The sequence below is a fragment of the Salmo trutta genome, chromosome 13, assembly GCF_901001165.1.
Source record: "Salmo trutta chromosome 13, fSalTru1.1, whole genome shotgun sequence".
NCBI lineage: Eukaryota > Metazoa > Chordata > Actinopteri > Salmoniformes > Salmonidae > Salmo > Salmo trutta.
This window is the reverse complement of record NC_042969.1, coordinates 26563930-26581846: the sequence shown is the minus strand read 5'-3', so window position 1 is coordinate 26581846 and position 17917 is coordinate 26563930. Positions and strand designations below refer to the sequence as shown.

Here is a 17917-nt window from a genome sequence, read left to right as displayed (position 1 = left end):
CAGTGTGTGGTTGTCTTTAACCCAGCAGTAATATGTTTAAGTAGGAGTCAAGTGTGTGGTTGTCTTAACCAGCAGTAATATGTTTAATATGAGTCAGTGTGTGGTTGTCTTTAACCCAGCAGTATATGTTTAATATGAGTCAGTGTGTGGTTGTCTTTAACCCAGCAGTAATATGTTTAATATGAGTCAGTGTGTGGTTGTCTTTAACCCAGCAGTAATATGTTTAATATGAGTCAGTGTGTGTTGTCTTTAACCCAGCAGTAATATGTTTAATATGAGTCAGTGTGTGGTTGTCTTTAACCCAGCAGTAAATATGTTTAATATGAGTCAGTGTGTGGTTGTCTTTAACCCAGCAGTAATATGTTTAATATGAGTCAGTGTGTGGTTGTCTTTAACCCAGCAGTAATATGTTTAATATGAGTCAGTGTGTGGTTGTCTTTAACCCAGCAGTAATATGTTTAATATGAGTCAGTGTGTGGTTGTCTTTAACCCAGCAGTAATATGTTTAATATGAGTCAGTGTGTGGTTGTCTTTAACCCAGCAGTAATATGTTTAATATGAGTCAGTGTGTGGTTGTCTTTAACCCAGCAGTAATATGTTTAATATGAGTCAGTGTGTGGTTGTCTTTAACCCAGCAGTAATATGTTTAATATGAGTCAGTGTGTGGTTGTCTTTAACCCAGCAGTAATATGTTTAATATGAGTCAGTGTGTGGTTGTCTTTAACCCAGCAGTAATATGTTTAATATGAGTCAGTGTGTGGTTGTCTTTAACCCAGCAGTAATATGTTTAATATGAGTCAGTGTGTGGTTGTCTTTAACCCAGCAGTAATATGTTTAATATGAGTCAGTGTGTGGTTGTCTTTAACCCAGCAGTAATATGTTTAATATGAGTCAGTGTGTGGTTGTCTTTAACCCAGCAGTAATATGTTTAATATGAGTCAGTGTGTGGTTGTCTTTAACCCAGCAGTAATATGTTTAATATGAGTCAGTGTGTGGTTGTCTTTAACCCAGCAGTAATATGTTTAATATGAGTCAGTGTGTGGTTGTCTTTACACAGCAGTAATATGTTTAATATGAGTCAGTGTGTGGTTGTCTTTAACCCAGCAGTAATATGTTTAATATGAGTCAGTGTGTGGTTGTCTTTAACCCAGCAGTAATATGTTTAATATGAGTCAGTGTGTGGTTGTCTTTAACCCAGCAGTAATATGTTTAATATGAGTCAGTGTGTAGTTGTCTTTAACCCAGCAGTAATATGTTTAATATGAGTCAGTGTGTGGTTGTCTTTAACCCAGCAGTAATATGTTTAATATGAGTCAGTGTGTGGTTGTCTTTAACCAGCAGTAATATGTTTAATATGAGTCAGTGTGTGGTTGTCTTTAACCCAGCAGTAATATGTTTAATATGAGTCAGTGTGTGGTTGTCTTTAACCCAGCAGTAATATGTTTAATATGAGTCAGTGTGTGGTTGTCTTTAACCCAGCAGTAATATGTTTAGTATGAGTCAGTGTGTGGTTGTCTTTAACCCAGCAGTAATATGTTTAATATGAGTCAGTGTGTGGTTGTCTTTAACCCAGCAGTAATATGTTTAATATGAGTCAGTGTGTGGTTGTCTTTAACCCAGCAGTAATATGTTTAATATGAGTCAGTGTGTTTGTTTGTGCGTGCAAACATGCCTCTGTGCTCTGGGGTCAATGTAATGTAATACTGTCTGTGTATGTGTGAGTAAGAGTGAGCGTGTGTGTGTTGTGTCCACTTTCATGACTGGTGTTTATGTGGGTTGATCATGCAGTGTATTGTGATGACGCAAGACTCCCTCTATCTGCCTGAGTATGCAATGTATTGCATTCCCTTCATGTGGTGTGTGTGTGACACACTATCCCTGTGTGTATTTCAGGCGGGCTGGAAGGAGAACCATGCCACGTTTATGAGTGAACTGAAGAACCTGCAGGCGTCTGGATTGACCACTCTGGGTCACGCTCTCCGCGCGGCCTTTGACCTACTCAACCTAAACCGCCTTGTCTCTGGCATCGACAACTATGGACAGGTATTCCTGACACTCACCCCTCTACACCTTTAAATATAACATACTTTAGTATAAAGTACGTCACCCAGGTCATAGAAATAGCATGTTTTGCCCCCAAAAAATCCTATGGAATATCAGGCAATAGTTAACTTTTTTAAACGTATTATTATGCACAAGCATTTTGTACAATAGCATGCAATACAGTGCATATAGATTTCAGGAATATTCAGTTTGTGTATGTATTTGTGTATATCAGCCAATATGAGCAGCATTAGACCATTAGGGCTAGGCTAGGCTAGGCTAGGCTAGGCTAGGCTAGGCTAGCGGTGAACATCGGGAGTATGTAAATCTTCTTAGTCTTTCTCGGCAGGTAGCATAGTGGTTAGAGTGTTGGGCCAGTAACCGAACGTTTTCTGGATCGAATCCCTGAGCTGACAAGGTAAAAATCTATCATTCTGCCCCTGAACAAGGCAGTTAACCTACTGTTCCCCGGTAGGCCGTCATTGTAAATAAGAATTTGTTCTTAACTGACTTGTCTAGTTAAATAAAGGTTAAATTAAAAAAATAATATATATAAAAAATAACTAAAAAAATATTTTAAAAATCTCCGTTAGTGTGTGTGTTTGTGTGTAAATAAGAGAACGCTGGCGGTAGGAAGCCCAGCAGCTAAGGAGTTGGACCTGTTGCCGAAAGGTGTCCGGTTCGATTCCCGGGCCGAGCGCTAGAAAACGGACGGAATTAATCTGGGAACTTGAGAGACGGAATTAATCTGGGAACTTGAGAGCTACTCTGGGTTCACACCCTCAAGACATTCCCCTACTGTTGGGCCTTTGAGCAAGGCCCTTAACAACCCTGTACTCGTCTCAACTGTCTGTTTGGTGTCTGATGGTGGGTGGCTGAGAACACAACACAAGACAATATTTAGTGGTTCTCTGGAACATCTGGTCAATAAAGTTGTATTGTATATCACAGGAGGTTGATGGCACCTTAATTGGGGAGGACGGGTTTGTGGTAATGGCTAGAGCGGAATTCATGGAATGGTATCAAATACATCAAATGCATAGTTTTCATGTGTTTGATGCCATTCCATTGGCTCCATTCCAGCCATTAGTATGAGCTGTCCTCCCCTCAGCAGCCTCCACTGTTGTATATAGTCCAGGGAAGGAGCCTCTGTCCTCACAGAGTACCACAACGACAATCATCTCTCAGCCTGACCAACAGCAAACAGTTTCTAACCCATGAACTTCCCTGTCTACCCTCAGGGCCGTAACCCGTTCTTTCTGGAGCCGTCGGTGATCATCACCATCACGGATGGGAACAAGCTGACTCACACCTCTGGGGTGCCGGATGAGGTGAGCGAGGACACTGGCCGTTCCTCTGACTGGTTAACTAGAAGTCAGAGGCCGTGTTCATAGCGATCTAGGATCAGGTCCCCCTGTCCATGTAATCTTATTAAGGGAAAAACTGATCCCAAGTTAGCACTTCTACTCTGAGAAGCTTGATACATATGGCCCCAGGTTTAAAAGCAGTGGACATTGGTCCTGGCTAGGTCTAATGAAGAAGCAACAGTTTCACTCTCCAGCCAGTAGAGTTCTACTATGGTCCTGGCTAGGTCTAATGAAGAAGGAACAGTTTCACTCTCCAGCCAGTAGAGTTCTACTATGGTCCTGGCTAGGTCTAATGAAGAAGGAACAGTTTCACTCTCCAGCCAGTAGAGTTCTACTATGGTCCTGGCTAGGTCTAATGAAGGAGGAACAGTTTCACTCTCCAGCCAGTAGAGTTCTACTATGGTCCTGGCTAGGTCTAATGAAGAAGGAACAGTTTCACTCTCCAGCCAGTAGAGTTCTACTATGGTCCTGGCTAGGTCTAATGAAGAAGGAACAGTTTCACTCTCCAGCCAGTAGAGTTCTACTATGGTCCTGGCTAGGTCTAATGAAGAAGGAACAGTTTCACTCTCCAGCCAGTAGAGTTCTACTATGGTCCTGGCTAGTAAGTGAGGCTGTTAAAGAGAGCCCACATTTGAAGCAGGCAGAGAATACCAGGACATATGATTCTTCATGAGCTGCATGTTATTCAGATGACTCACATTGTCTAAATCGTTATTACACTATATAAGAAGAATACATCTCACCTGGGCCCAATTAAGATGTCCAGCCAGAGTCCAGTAACAAGACAAATTAAATGCTAATCCAATTTTCACATCTTCCCCACCTCTACATTTTACATTTTAGTAATTTAGCAGACGCTCTTATCCAGAGCGACTTACAGGAGCAATTAGGGTTAAGTGCCTTGCTCAAGGGCACATTGTCAGATTTTTTGTTGTTGCCTACTGTAGTCCTTTCTGTTACTGTTACTGGCCCAATGCTCATAACTGCTAGGCTAATTGCTGCCACCTCTACCACACCCCTCTCCCTCCTTTGTGCCCCTCTCTCCCTGTCTCCAGCTCCACCTGCCCCTGACCTCTCCACTGCCAGGCAGTGAGCTGACCAAGGAGCCATTCCGGTGGGACCAGCGTCTCTTTGCCCTGGTGCTGCGTCTCCCTGGGGCAGCCACGCCCGACAGCGAGCAGCTGGGCAGCGTCCCCAATGACGAGTCTGCCATCACCCAGATGTGTGAGGTCACTGGAGGTAGGATGCCCCCCATAGAAATAGTTAACGTCCTGCTTTTACTTCCTGCCCTAGTCCTATGGGTACACCTAGAAATGTCTGCCAGTTCACCCATTATGGCATCATTGACTTCAATGGAGACGCCCTTTCTACTCATTCTAACTGGCTCTGGGGTGATGTCTGTTGTGATGTCAAAATGTAGAATGTATAAAAACACAGACACAAGGTCACAGTCTATATATGCTCTCAACAATTTAATGGGTCAACCAACATTTGGGCACACAGTACCTTCTTCAGGGTCCAGGCTATGTATCATTTAAATCTGTAACTATCTATGTATTGTCAATACTTTCTGGAAGATATAGAGTACCAGTCAACAGTTTGGACACACCTACTCATTTCAGGGTTTTTCTTTATTTTTACTATTTTCTACATTGTAGAATAATAGTGAAGACATCAAAACTATTAAATAACACATATGGAATCATGTAGTAACCAAAAAGTGTTAAACAAATCAAAATATATTTTATATTTGAGATTCTTCAAAGTAGCCACCCTTTGCTTTGATGATAGCTTTGCACACCCTTGGCATTCTCTCAACCAGCTTCATGAGGTAGTCACCTGGAATGTATTTCAATTAACAGGTGTGCCTTGTTAAAAGTTAATTTGTGGAATTTCTTTCATTCTTAATGTGTTTGAACCAATCAGTTGTGTTGTGACAAGGTAGGGTTGGTATACAGAATAAAAGACCATGTAAAAGACCATGTCCATATTATGGCAAGAACAGCTCAAATAAGCAAAGAGAAACAACAGCCCATCATTACTTTAAGACATGAAGGTTAGTCAATCTGGAAAATGTAAAGAACTTTGAAAGTTTCTTCAAGTGCAGTCGCAAAAACCATCAAGCACTATGATGAAACTGGCTCTCATGAGGACCGCCAGAGGAAAGAAAGACCCAGAGTTACCTCTGCTGCAGAGGATAAGTTCATTAGAGTTGCCAGCCTCAGAAATTACAGCCCAAATAAATGCTTCACAGAGTTCAAGTAAGAGACACATCTCAACATCAACTATTCAGAGGAGACTGCGTGAATCAGGTCTTCATAGTCAAATTGCTGCAAGACACCACTACTAAAGGACACCAATAATAAGAAGAGATTTTCTTGGGCCAAGAAACACGAGCAATGGACATTAGACCGGTGGAAATCTGTCATTTGGTCTGATGCGTCCAAATTTGAGATTTTTGGTTCCGACCGCCATGTCTTTGTGAGACTCAAGAGTCGGTGAACGGATGATCTCTGCATGTGTGGTTCCCACCGTGAAGCATGGAGGTGGTGTGATGGCGTGGGGGTGCTTTGCTGATAACACTGTCTGTGATTTATTTAGAATTCAAGGCACACTTAACCAGCATGGCTACCACAGCATTCTGCAGCGATACACCATCCCAGCTGGTTTGGGCTTAGTGGGACTATCATTTGTTTTTCAACAGGACAATGACCCAACACACCTCCAGGCTATGTAAGGGCTATTTGACCAAGAAGGAGAGTGATGGAGTGCTGCATCAGATGACCTGGCCTCCACAATCACCCGACCTCAACCCAATTGAGATGGTTTGGGATGAGTTGGACCGCGGAGTGAAGGAAAAGCAGCCAATAAGTGCTCAGCATATATGGGAACTCCTTCAAGACTGTTGGAAAAGTATTCCAGGTGAAGCTGGTTGAGAGAATGCCAAGACTGTGCAAAGCTGTCATCAAGGCAAAGGGTGTCTACTTTGAAGAATCTAAAATATACTTTGATTTGTTAAGCACTTTTTTGGTTACTACGTGATTCCGTATGTGTTATTTCATAGTTTTGATGTCTTCATTATTATTCTACAATGTAGAAAATAGTAAAAATAAAGAAACTCCCTTGAATGACTAGGTGTCCAAACTTTTGACTGAGAGTGTACATGCAGAATAACACTAATGCCGGGACGATACCAGTATCACCATACTCCTTAGTATCATAGCAAGGAAACAATACACAAAGCGGATTTAACTTCTTTAGGAAAACAGCCCTAATGTTGGAAACAAACATCATTATGTTGTCATCTAGAGTCACACAATAATTTACATACCTCTGGTTTTTAAAGGACAAAATAACTGCTTCTTGTTTTAATTTTTGTCATGGAAAAGATATTGCAATACTGGTATCATTATATCCCTTAATAAAAGGTCTTCTTCATCCCTCCCACTCCTTCTTCCTCCAGGACGGTCATACTGTGTACGGACTCAGAGGATGCTGAACCAGTGTCTGGACTCTCTGGTCCAGAAGGTTCTAAGTGGTGTCGTCATTAACTTTGAAAAGACAGGGCCAGATCCGCCTCTGGTAGGCGAAGGTATGTCCTAACAGGAATGCGCTCTAACTTCTTGTGTATGACTATGCGTGTCACTGATGAAGTGTCCTCTGATGGTCTCAAGGTGACTCTCTCTGACAGCGCTTGACTGATGTGTTCCGAACAGCTGCTTCGAACCTGTGGCTGTTCTTCTGTTTGTGTTCGGTTGAGAAATGGACACCTCATGTTGTTGTTGTTTGGTTCTACAGATGGTATGGTTGACCCGAGCCGGCCCGTGTTGTCCTTCAGCCCACAGCCCTGGCACAGCTGCCACAAGCTCATCTACGTGCGACCCAACCCCAAGACAGGGGTGCCTGTAGGCCACTGGCCTATCCCCGAGTCCTTCTGGCCGGACCAGAACTCCCCCGCTCTGGTGAGAGGATGCCATTAACCCCACAGTTACTGATGCAGTAACACTAACGCAAGCTCATTAGTCCCTCCATTTTGAAATACTAAGATATTGTTTGTGTGATTATTAAGCAGTCAGTTAATGGGTCAAGTGAAAGAGGATGAGAGTTAAGCATTATGCTCCTCTTAAATCCAGTACTTGGTGTTAAATGTGGCTCTGCACATTGTTGCCCCCTGGGACCTGTAGTTGTCCTGGCCTCTGGGACCTATAGCTGTCCTGTCCCTCTGGAACCTGTAGTAGTCCTGTCCCTCTGGGACCTATAGTTGTCCTGGCCCTCTCGGACTTATAGTTGTCCTGGCCCTCTGGGACCTTAGTTGTCCTGGCCCTCTGGGACCTGTAGTTGTCCTGGCCCTCTGGGACCTGTAGTTGTCCTGGCCCTCTGGGACCTGTAGTTGTCCTGGCCCTCTGGGACCTATAGTTGTCCTGGCCCTCTGGGACCTATAGTTGTCCTGGCCCTCTGGGACCTGTAGTTGTCCTGGCCTCTGGGACCTATAGCTGTCCTGTCCCTCTGGAACCTGTAGTTGTCCTGGCCCTCTGGGACCTATAGTTGTCCTGGCCCTCTGGGACCTGTAGTTGTCCTGGCCCTCTGGGACCTGTAGTTGTCCTGGCCCTCTGGGACCTATAGTTGTCCTGGCCCTCTGGGACCTATAGTTGTCCTGGCCCTCTGGGACCTATAGTTGTCCTGGCCCTCTGGGACCTGTAGTTGTCCTGGCCCTCTGGGACCTATAGTTGTCCTGGCCCTCTGGGACCTGTAGTTGTCCTGGCCCTCTGGGACCTATAGTTGTCCTGTCCCTCTGGGACCTGTAGTTGTCCTGGCCCTCTGGGACCTGTAGTTGTCCTGTCCCTCTGGGACCTGTAGTTGTCCTGTCCCTCTGGGACCTGTAGTTGTCCTGGCCCTCTGGGACCTATAGTTGTCCTGGCCCTCTGGGACCTATAGTTGTCCTGTCCCTCTGGGACCTGTAGTTGTCCTGGCCCTCTGGGACCTGTAGTCATGGCCCTCTGGGACCTGTAGTCCTGGCCTTTGAGATCTGTAGTCCTGGCCTCTGAGACCTGTAGTTGTCCTGACCCATCCTGTGACTGATTGCTCCTCACTGTGTCTTTATTGCCAAGAACTGGGGGTGAAGTTTGCTTAGGACTCTCTCTCTGTTTTTCTTTCTCTCTGTATATTGACTATCTGTAGTGTTACTGGGGCAGTGCCAAGGACAGAGGGTCAGGGTGGATGGTGACTGACTAGAGTCTGCCAGCTCCATCCTACTGTTTAATGTTCTGTCTCTACTCTCTTTTTCACCCCCACACATACACACACAGTAGTTCCTGTGGTGTTGGCATGGCATTGGTATAGTTTCAGGATGTTTATTTCTCCTCAACAAGGACAACATTGTATGAAATGCTCTAAATGTTCTCTGTCATTCTCTCCCTTTGCCCACCACTAGCCTCCTCGCTCTGCCCACCCCATGGTGCGTTTCACCTGTGTGGACTGTGAGCCCATGGTGATTGACAAGCTGCCCTTTGACAAGTACGAACTGGAGCCCTCGCCACTTACCCAGTACATCCTGGAGAGGAAGTCTCCACACATGTGCTGGCAGGTAGGAGAAATGCTCCCACACACAACCTCAAGGAGTTATGGTGTTTGTATTTCTAGTTATGCTGTGGGATGTTGTTTCTGCTGAGCCCTCCCTCTCTTTCTCTCTCTCGCTTTCTCTCTCTCTGCCTCTCTCTTTCTTTCTCTGTTTCTCTCTGTCTCTCGCTCCCCCTTTCTCTCTCTCTCTCTCTCTCTCTCTCTCTCTCACGCTCTCTTTCTCTCTCTGTCCCTCTGTTTCTCTCTGTCTCTCGCTCCCCCCTCTCTCATGCTCTCTTTTTCTCCCTCTGTCTCTCTCTGTTTCTCTCTGTCTCTCGCTCCCCTCTCTCTCTCTGTCTCTCTCTCTCTGTCTTTCTCTCTTTCTCTACCCTCCTCACTGTCCCCCTCTCTCTTTCTGTCTCTCACTCTCTCTTTCTTCCTCTGTTTCTCCCCTCTCACTGTCTCCCACCCCTCTCTCTCTGTCTCTCTCTCTGTCTCTCTCTCTGTCTGTCTCTCACTCTCTTGTTGTCTCCCCCCCATTCTCTCGCTCTCTGTCTCTTTCCCTGCAGGTCTTTGTGAACAGTAGTGGAAAGCACAGTGACCTAGCCCAGCCCTTTGGCTACCTGAAGGCCAGCACCACTCTCTCCTGTGTCAACCTCTTCGTCATGCCTTACAACTACCCAGTTGTTTTGCCACTCCTTGGTAAGTGAGATTGTGGATGTTGTCTATGCTGAAGCTTTAACAGTATACAGCCATACATTAGTGACATTTGTGGGGTGTTTCTGTTACATGTATTTGAAATAGGTATTTAAATTACTTTTGAGTATTTTGTCATTTGTGTTTGGAAGGCCTGAGTACCTGACTAAAATCCCCATGTATTTGGAAGGCCTGAGTACCTGACTAAAATCACCATGTATTTGGAAGGCCTGAGTACCTGACTAAAATCCCCATGTATTTGGAAGGCCTGAGAACCTGGCTAAAATCCCCATGTATTTGGAAGGCCTGAGTACCTGACTAAAATCCCCATGTATTTGGAAGGCCTGAGAACCTGGCTAAAATCCCCATGTATTTGGAAGGCCTCAGTACCTAAATACAATCCCCATGTATTTGGAAGGCCTGAGTACCTGACTAAAATCACTATGTATTTAGAAGGCCTGAGTACCTGACTAAAATCCCCATGATTTGGAAGGCCTGAGTACCTAAATAAAATCCCCATGTATTTGGAAGGCCTGAGTACCTGACTAAAATCACTATGTATTTAGAAGGCCTGAGTACCTGACTAAAATCCCCATGATTTGGAAGGCCTGAGTACCTAAATAAAATCCCCATGTATTTGGAAGGTCTGAGTACCTGACTAAAATCATCATGTATTTGGAAGGCCTGAGAACCTGACTAAAATCCCCATGTATTTGGAAGGCCTGAGTACCTGACCAAAATCACCATGTATTTGGAAGGCCTGAGAACCTGACTAAAATCCCCATGTATTTGGAAGGCCTGAGTACCTGACCAAAATCACCATGTATTTGGAAGACCTGAGTACCTGACCAAAATCACCATGTATTTGGAAGGCCTGAGTACCTGACCAAAATCACAATGTATTTGTAAGAACATACTTCGGAGAATGGTATTTTGTATTTTCAAAATATATTATAATGCTTCAGAATTTTGATGCCCCATATCACCCCAAATTTGCTGCATTGGTTTAAGAAATGTTAGGTCACCATCGTGTTGCCCTGAGAGGTGTTGGTGGAGGAGTGAGGATAATGCCGTGAGTATGGTCCCAAAGGTGGAAGTGAACTCTTGTTTTTTCTTATTGCCATACTATCTGTCATTTGGGAAGTGAGTCCTGTACCTCAACTTTATGTCAAACCCCTTTATGCCTCCATCTGCACCTCTGATTACGTGATACTCATGGTAAGGCATGGAATCTAATTTCTGACACCAATGCAGTGTATGTTGAGTAATAGGGGCCACAAAGCTCTGAAGACTAACAATATATGAACTGGGCTATTGGTATTGTTCATAGCGTGTAAGCCGAAGGTCACAGGTTGTTTTATGACTTATTTAAGGCTGATATGTGCAAATGTATGTATTTCAATTAAATAAATTAAAAATATCGAGTTTTGTGTAGATTATTTTTGATACATTGGTTTTTAGGGTATTTTGTAACAAGATACTTTCTGATTGCCCATCTCTGGGTGTTCTTGGATGATTATGCTTGTCTCAGGTCTTTTTCCTCTTCCCAACCCCCAACCCTGCTGTCTTCACAGATGACCTGTTTAAAGTGCACAAACTGAAGCCAAACCTGAAGTGGCGGCAGGCCTTTGAGATCTACCTGAAGACCATGCCTCCTTACTTTCTCTTGGTAATGTACTGTTCTTGGTCAATGTCATATATGTAAATATATATTTGTATCCATATGTGCTATATGTATTTCATGTTTGTTTGATGGTGATGGGCTCTCTCTGTGTTTCCATACAGCCATTGAAGAAGGCACTGAGAATGATGGGAGCGCCCAACCTCATCTCCGACAACATGGACTGTGGCCTCAGCTACAGTGTCATCTCCTACCTAAAGAAGCTTAGCCAGCAGGTGGGGCTTCTCTTCACCTGGGCAGCATCCCAAATGGCACCCTATTCTCTATGTAGTGCACTACTTTGACCAGGGCCCAAAGTAGTACACTATATAGGGAATAGGGTGCTATTTGGGACGCACACCTAGACTTAGTATATATCTATAGCTTTCAAAGTTTGTAAAACGTGATACGTGTTTAACTTACAAGGGTCACTTATGTAGGTCTGAATACACTTTAGGAGTACACCCAGCTGGTGTGAATTAGTGGATAAAGAACCTGTCTTTGTCTCTTTCTCTGTCTGCAGGCAAAGATGGAGTCGGATCGCCTGATCGTGTCTGTAGGGAAGAAGGCTCCCCAAGAGACTGGGATAAAGGTGAAGAACCACTCCAACACCCTGTCCCTAGCCCACCGCAAAGACTTCAAGCAGCTGCTGCAGGGTATCACCGGAGAGATGTCCCTCCGCCTTGCAGACATCAACTTCAAGGAGTTTGCCGGCTTTCAGATTGCACTTCTCAACAAGGTACAGAACCGGCAGGGTGAAACTCTGAGATGCCTGAGAGGATATCTGTATCCCAAATGGCACCCTATGCCATATATAGTGCACAACTTTTGACCAGAGCCCAGTGAATAGGGTTCCATTTGGGACGCAGACGATGTTCCTAGATTGAAGTGGCAGACAGGATTTCTGTATCTCATTACTTCCGATCTCCTCAGGATCTAAAGCCTCAGGCGTATCGGAACGCCTATGACATCCCAAGGCGGAACCTTCTGGATCAGCTGACACGGATGCGCTCCAACCTTCTGAGGACTACTCAGAAACTTATCAGAGGACAAGATGAAGGTAGGCAGGTTTGAAAGCTGCTTAACCCCCTAGAGTCGGTTGATGCACTGGTGCGTCAATCTAAGTTACATAACAAAAAAATAATCCCCATCAAAATCCGTCAGTTTAAGCTAGAGATATCCGTTTTTTTGCATTGGATGCTTCTCAATCCACCGCATCTGCCCGCCAGTGTCGCACTTCTGCATCTGCGGTGAAAGGTGGAAGAGCTAGAGCAGTGTTTGTCAGACCATGAGACATCCCGAAAATCAGTCTTCTCATGTAAACGTTTGTAGCGTCCGAATGGTTTGACCTACAAACTTTTACTCTACGGCCCCCACCAAGTGTCAGGAGACTTGTCAGTACCGACGATGTGCCACCTTCTGTTTTGTAGCGTCCGAATCATTTGGGCTACAAACCCCATTGTGGAAAGGGGAGATTCTCATGAACATGATGGTGTTCTTCGTTTTTGCTCTACGACCCCCACAAGTTTCATGGGACTTGTCTGAATTTTACCGGTACCGTTTAAAAAAAAGAAATGGAAGTATGAAGGTAGTTTTGTTCCTACCCAAAAATAGGGGTTAAATATGTGTAAAAATATATATATATATCTCCTGATAAAAAATATATATCTCCTAGATTTAGGACAGACACTTCAAAACCTTGTTTCTTATGATTTATTTTGTGACTGTCTTTTTGAAATGAATGAATGTGTTATTCAATGTGTTTCTATGGGCTATAGTAGTAAAGGCCAACATCTATATTTTATCAAAACTTTGTTTTATATTATTATTTATATCTAAAGAGGTCCTAAAATTCAAAATCAAACAGCTAAATGATCCATAGTAAAATTCCATATGTCAGCTTAGTGCCCCCTCCCCCAACAGCTTACAATCTAAAGAATGAATCATCAGTTAGATTATTCTTGTCAGTCTATTGACTACAGTATGAAAAGATTATGTAAGAAGTGGAAAAATGTCACGTGAACTGTTGGTACTAGCCATCCTAAGAATGTATTTGGTAAATGAATGAGTAAATGTATATGGTAAATGAATGAATACAACAGTGGGCTTTTATGCTGATTGAAATGAAATGAATTTGTTTTGACATTGACTATGTGCTGGTTGTTAGACTACCTTCACAGTATACCCATGGTTCAGATGGGCAACTATCAGGAGTATCTAAAGATGATGCCGTCTCCTCTGAGAGAGATCGACCCTGACCAACCCAAACGCCTGCACACCTTCGGCAACCCATTCAAACAGGACAAGAAGGTACAAACATACCCACACACACGGCAGAGATCAGCAAAAACAACAGTGATAATAGTATGGCATCATCATTATTGTTTGCAAGTCTTTTAGCTACAACCTCTTGGTTTTTTTATTCTTGATCCCAGGGGATGATGATTGATGAGGCAGATGAGTTTGTAACGGGTCCCCAAAGCAAGAAGAGAGGTGTTACGGGGGACCCCAACTCGGGGGCTGCTCTGAAGAGAAGGCGGAGTATGTCCCCTTTATTGCGTCGGCCCCAGACTCCACCAATCATCACCAACCATGTAGTGGGGAAGGGATCCAATGGGAACGGGGCCCAGGGCCAGCCTGGCATCATCAAGCCCATCCCACTGCACAAAGGTAGGGGTGAGTTGCAGAGGCTTCGGACCTGACCGTCTCTCTGACGCCGACTGACTGGATCCCTCCGAGACCATCAACACTTCCTCTTCTCTCGATACCATCTGAACTGCGTCAACTCCCAGAGAAATTCCCTTCCATCCTGACTGACACTTAAACATTTGTTTTTGTCTAAATAATGTTTTTAATGATATGTTGTATGCTCATGGATTTCAGTTTGTATTGATTGCTATATGAGTGTAATAGAACTGGACATACAGTATGGAAATGGCAGATCTCAGTCTACTGAAAGTGTTAGTTAGTGGTCAGAAAATGACATGCAGACATCAAACTTTAGCCTCAATATTAAATGGATCTTCATTTAAAACAACATCATCATCTTGATAATGTCATGAAATGTGCTCTTCTGCCCCCCACAGGAGCAGAGGGGAACAGCGTGCTGGGCACAGAGAGTAACGGGGAGGGGGGTGTGGGGCCTGAATCAGGGGACGGCTGGCCTGGAGTGGTGGTGGACGGTGTGGGAGGGGGCACAAATGCACTCATCCTGGAGGAGAGAGAGAGTGAGAGGCCTGGGATGTGTGCGGGGGACAGTGGGGAGGACTGTGGCGTGGAGGATGACAGGTTAGGGGAGGGTGGCCTGGATGAGCGGCCCCCCTCAGAGAGACAGCAGCAAAGCTGTGAGGGAGACCAGGAGGGAGAGCTGGAGGGAGATGAAAATGGAGCAGACCAAGCTGAGCCTGAGGCGGTCACCATAGCCCCACTAGATGGCAGCAATGCTGAGCTGCGCACACGGGTCATCAAGGAGGTCCGCAAACCTGGCCGCAGTGAGTAGTGATACACATACTACTGTCCCAACGCTGTCGTGTGCAGTGCATTTCTGTCCAGATCACACTTAGAAGAGTACTGAGTAGTGATACACATACTACTTAGAAGAGTACTGAGTAGTGAAACACATACTACTTAGAAGAGTACTGAGTAGTGATACACATACTACTTAGAAGAGTACTGAGTCGTGATACACATACTACTTAGAAGAGTACTGAGTAGTGATACACATACTACTTAGAAGAGTACTGAGTCGTGATACACATACTACTTAGAAGAGTACTGAGTCGTGATACACATACTACTTAGAAGAGTACTGAGTAGTGATACACATACTACTTAGAAGAGTACTGAGTCGTGATACACATACTACTTAGAAGAGTACTGAGTAGTGAAACACATACTACTTAGAAGAGTACTGAGTAGTGATACACATACTACTTAGAAGAGTACTGAGTCGTGATACACATACTACTTAGAAGAGTACTGAGTAGTGATACACATACTACTTAGAAGAGTACTGAGTCGTGATACACATACTACTTAGAAGAGTACTGAGTAGTGATACACATACTACTTAGAAGAGTACTGAGTAGTGATACACATACTACTTAGAAGAGTACTGAGTCGTGATACACATACTACTTAGAAGAGTACTGAGTAGTGATACACATACTACTTAGAAGAGTGCTGAGCCGTGTCCCAAACGGCACCCTATTCCCTTTATAGTGTAGGGCTCTGGACAAAACTAGAGAAGTCCCTTATCTTCCATCTGCTGGACCACCTCCACTGACCCCTGACTGCGCCTGTCCTTGTTCCCAGACTATGACACCATATTCAGGCTGCTGGAGGAGGTGAAGGGGTCTGTGACGGTCCAGAGGTACTTCATCCATCACGCTATCAAGGAGGCTGCCAGGTGAGACCCACTGTCTGTCTGTCTGTCTGTCTGTCTACACCAGACTACCCACAGTACAGACTGACACACCGTCTGTCTGTCTACACCAGACTACCCACAGTACAGACTGACCCACCGTCTGTCTGTCTACACCAGACTACCCACAGTACAGACTGACACACCGTCTGTCTGTCTACACTAGACTACCCACAGTACAGACTGACCCACCGTCTGTCTGTCTACACCAGACTACCCACAGTACAGACTGACACACCGTCTGTCTGTCTACACCAGACTACCCACAGTACAGACTGACCCACCGTCTGTCTGTCTACACCAGACTACCCACAGAACAGACTGACACACCGTCTGTCTGTCTACACCAGACTACCCACAGTACAGACTGACACACCGTCTGTCTGTCTACACCAGACTACCCACAGTACAGACTGACACACCGTCTGTCTGTCTACAACAGACTACCCACAGTACAGACTGACACACCGTCTGTCTGTCTACACCAGACTACCCACAGTACAGACTGACCCACCGTCTGTCTGTCTACACCAGACTACCCACAGTACAGACTGACACACCGTCTGTCTGTCTACAGCAGACTACCCACAGTACAGACTGACACACCGTCTGTCTGTCTACAACAGACTACCCACAGTACAGACTGACACACCGTCTGTCTGTCTACACCAGACTACCCACAGTACAGACTGACCCACCGTCTGTCTGTCTACACCAGACTACCCACAGTACAGACTGACCCACCGTCTGTCTGTCTACAGCAGACTACCCACAGTACAGACTGACCCACCGTCTGTCTGTCTACAGCAGACTACCCACAGTACAGACTGACACACCGTCTGTCTGTCTACACCAGACTACCCACAGTACAGACTGACCCACCGTCTGTCTGTCTACACCAGACTACCCACAGTACAGACTGACCCACCGTCTGTCTGTCTACATCAGACTACCCACAGTACAGACTGACACACCGTCTGTCTGTCTACACCAGACTACCCACAGTACAGACTGACCCACCGTCTGTCTGTCTACAGCAGACTACCCACAGTACAGACTGACACACCGTCTGTCTGTCTACACCAGACTACCCACAGTACAGACTGACCCATCGTCTGTCTGTCTTTACCAGACTACCCACAGTACAGACTGACACACCGTCTGTCTGTCTACACCAGACTACCCACAGTACAGACTGACCCACCGTCTGTCTGTCTACACCAGACTACCCACAGTACAGACTGACACACCGTCTGTCTGTCTACACCAGACTACCCACAGTACAGACTGACACACCGTCTGTCTGTCTACACCAGACTACCCACAGTACAGACTGACCCACCGTCTGTCTGTCTACACCAGACTACCCACAGTACAGACTGACCCACCGTCTGTCTGTCTACAGCAGACTACCCACAGTACAGACTGGCACACCGTCTGTCTGTCTACACCAGACTACCCACAGTACAGACTGACACACCGTCTGTCTGTCTACACCAGACTACCCACAGTACAGACTGACACACCGTCTGTCTGTCTACACCAGACTACCCACAGTACAGACTGACACTCCGTCTGTCTGTCTACACCAGACTACCCACAGTACAGACTGACACTCCGTCTGTCTGTCTACACCAGACTACCCACAGTACAGACTGACACATCGGTCTGTGTGACATTTGGAAATAAAAAATGCTAGTGTCCAACTTAAGATAAGGACTGTTCTTAATTTAAAAGCATAGTAATTCTTAATTTGAAAGCCTAGTAATTCTTCATTTAAAAGCATAGTAATTCTTAATTTACAATATAGTAATGCTTAAATTTAAAGCATAGTAATTTTTAATTTGAAAGTATGCTCAAAATTATTTGAAAGCATAGTAACCTACTTACTTCACTGCTGTTACCCATTTAGAGCTCTAACTGTGATTCCTCCCCAGGTTTAGTGCTGTCAGTACACTGCACACTGCAGACATAAATTGTGGGCCATAAGTACATTGCAGTCATTATTCTGCTTCCTCAAAGCAGTCGTTGCATCCGGCCGTATAACACCTCCACTGCAATGCAGTTGCAAACCTCATGGCCTCTGTTTCCTTCCATTTTTCCTCTGTTCTTATTTCTTTCCATCCCTTTTCCCCCCCATCTCTTTCTCTCTCTCTCTTTCCTCTCCTCCCA

General features: G+C 45.0%; 1 protein-coding gene across 2 annotated transcripts in view; it reads left to right on the top strand.

Moving 5' to 3' along the window:
- ints6l (integrator complex subunit 6 like) overlaps window positions 1-17917 on the top strand; it is a 33442-nt gene that overhangs the window by 13548 nt on the left and 1977 nt on the right. The window contains exons 3-17 of one of the 2 annotated variants that reach the window (XM_029771648.1): window positions 1894-2043; window positions 3285-3374; window positions 4466-4649; window positions 6874-7002; window positions 7209-7372; window positions 8842-8994; window positions 9536-9668; window positions 11237-11331; window positions 11448-11558; window positions 11846-12061; window positions 12256-12382; window positions 13490-13632; window positions 13758-13998; window positions 14409-14813; window positions 15637-15730. In XM_029771648.1, the coding sequence (XP_029627508.1) occupies window positions 1894-2043; window positions 3285-3374; window positions 4466-4649; window positions 6874-7002; window positions 7209-7372; window positions 8842-8994; window positions 9536-9668; window positions 11237-11331; window positions 11448-11558; window positions 11846-12061; window positions 12256-12382; window positions 13490-13632; window positions 13758-13998; window positions 14409-14813; window positions 15637-15730 (2435 nt within the window). The remainder of the gene's footprint in view (window positions 1-1893; window positions 2044-3284; window positions 3375-4465; window positions 4650-6873; window positions 7003-7208; window positions 7373-8841; window positions 8995-9535; window positions 9669-11236; window positions 11332-11447; window positions 11559-11845; window positions 12062-12255; window positions 12383-13489; window positions 13633-13757; window positions 13999-14408; window positions 14814-15636; window positions 15731-17917) is intronic. The other variant, XM_029771649.1, reaches the window with a different exon arrangement.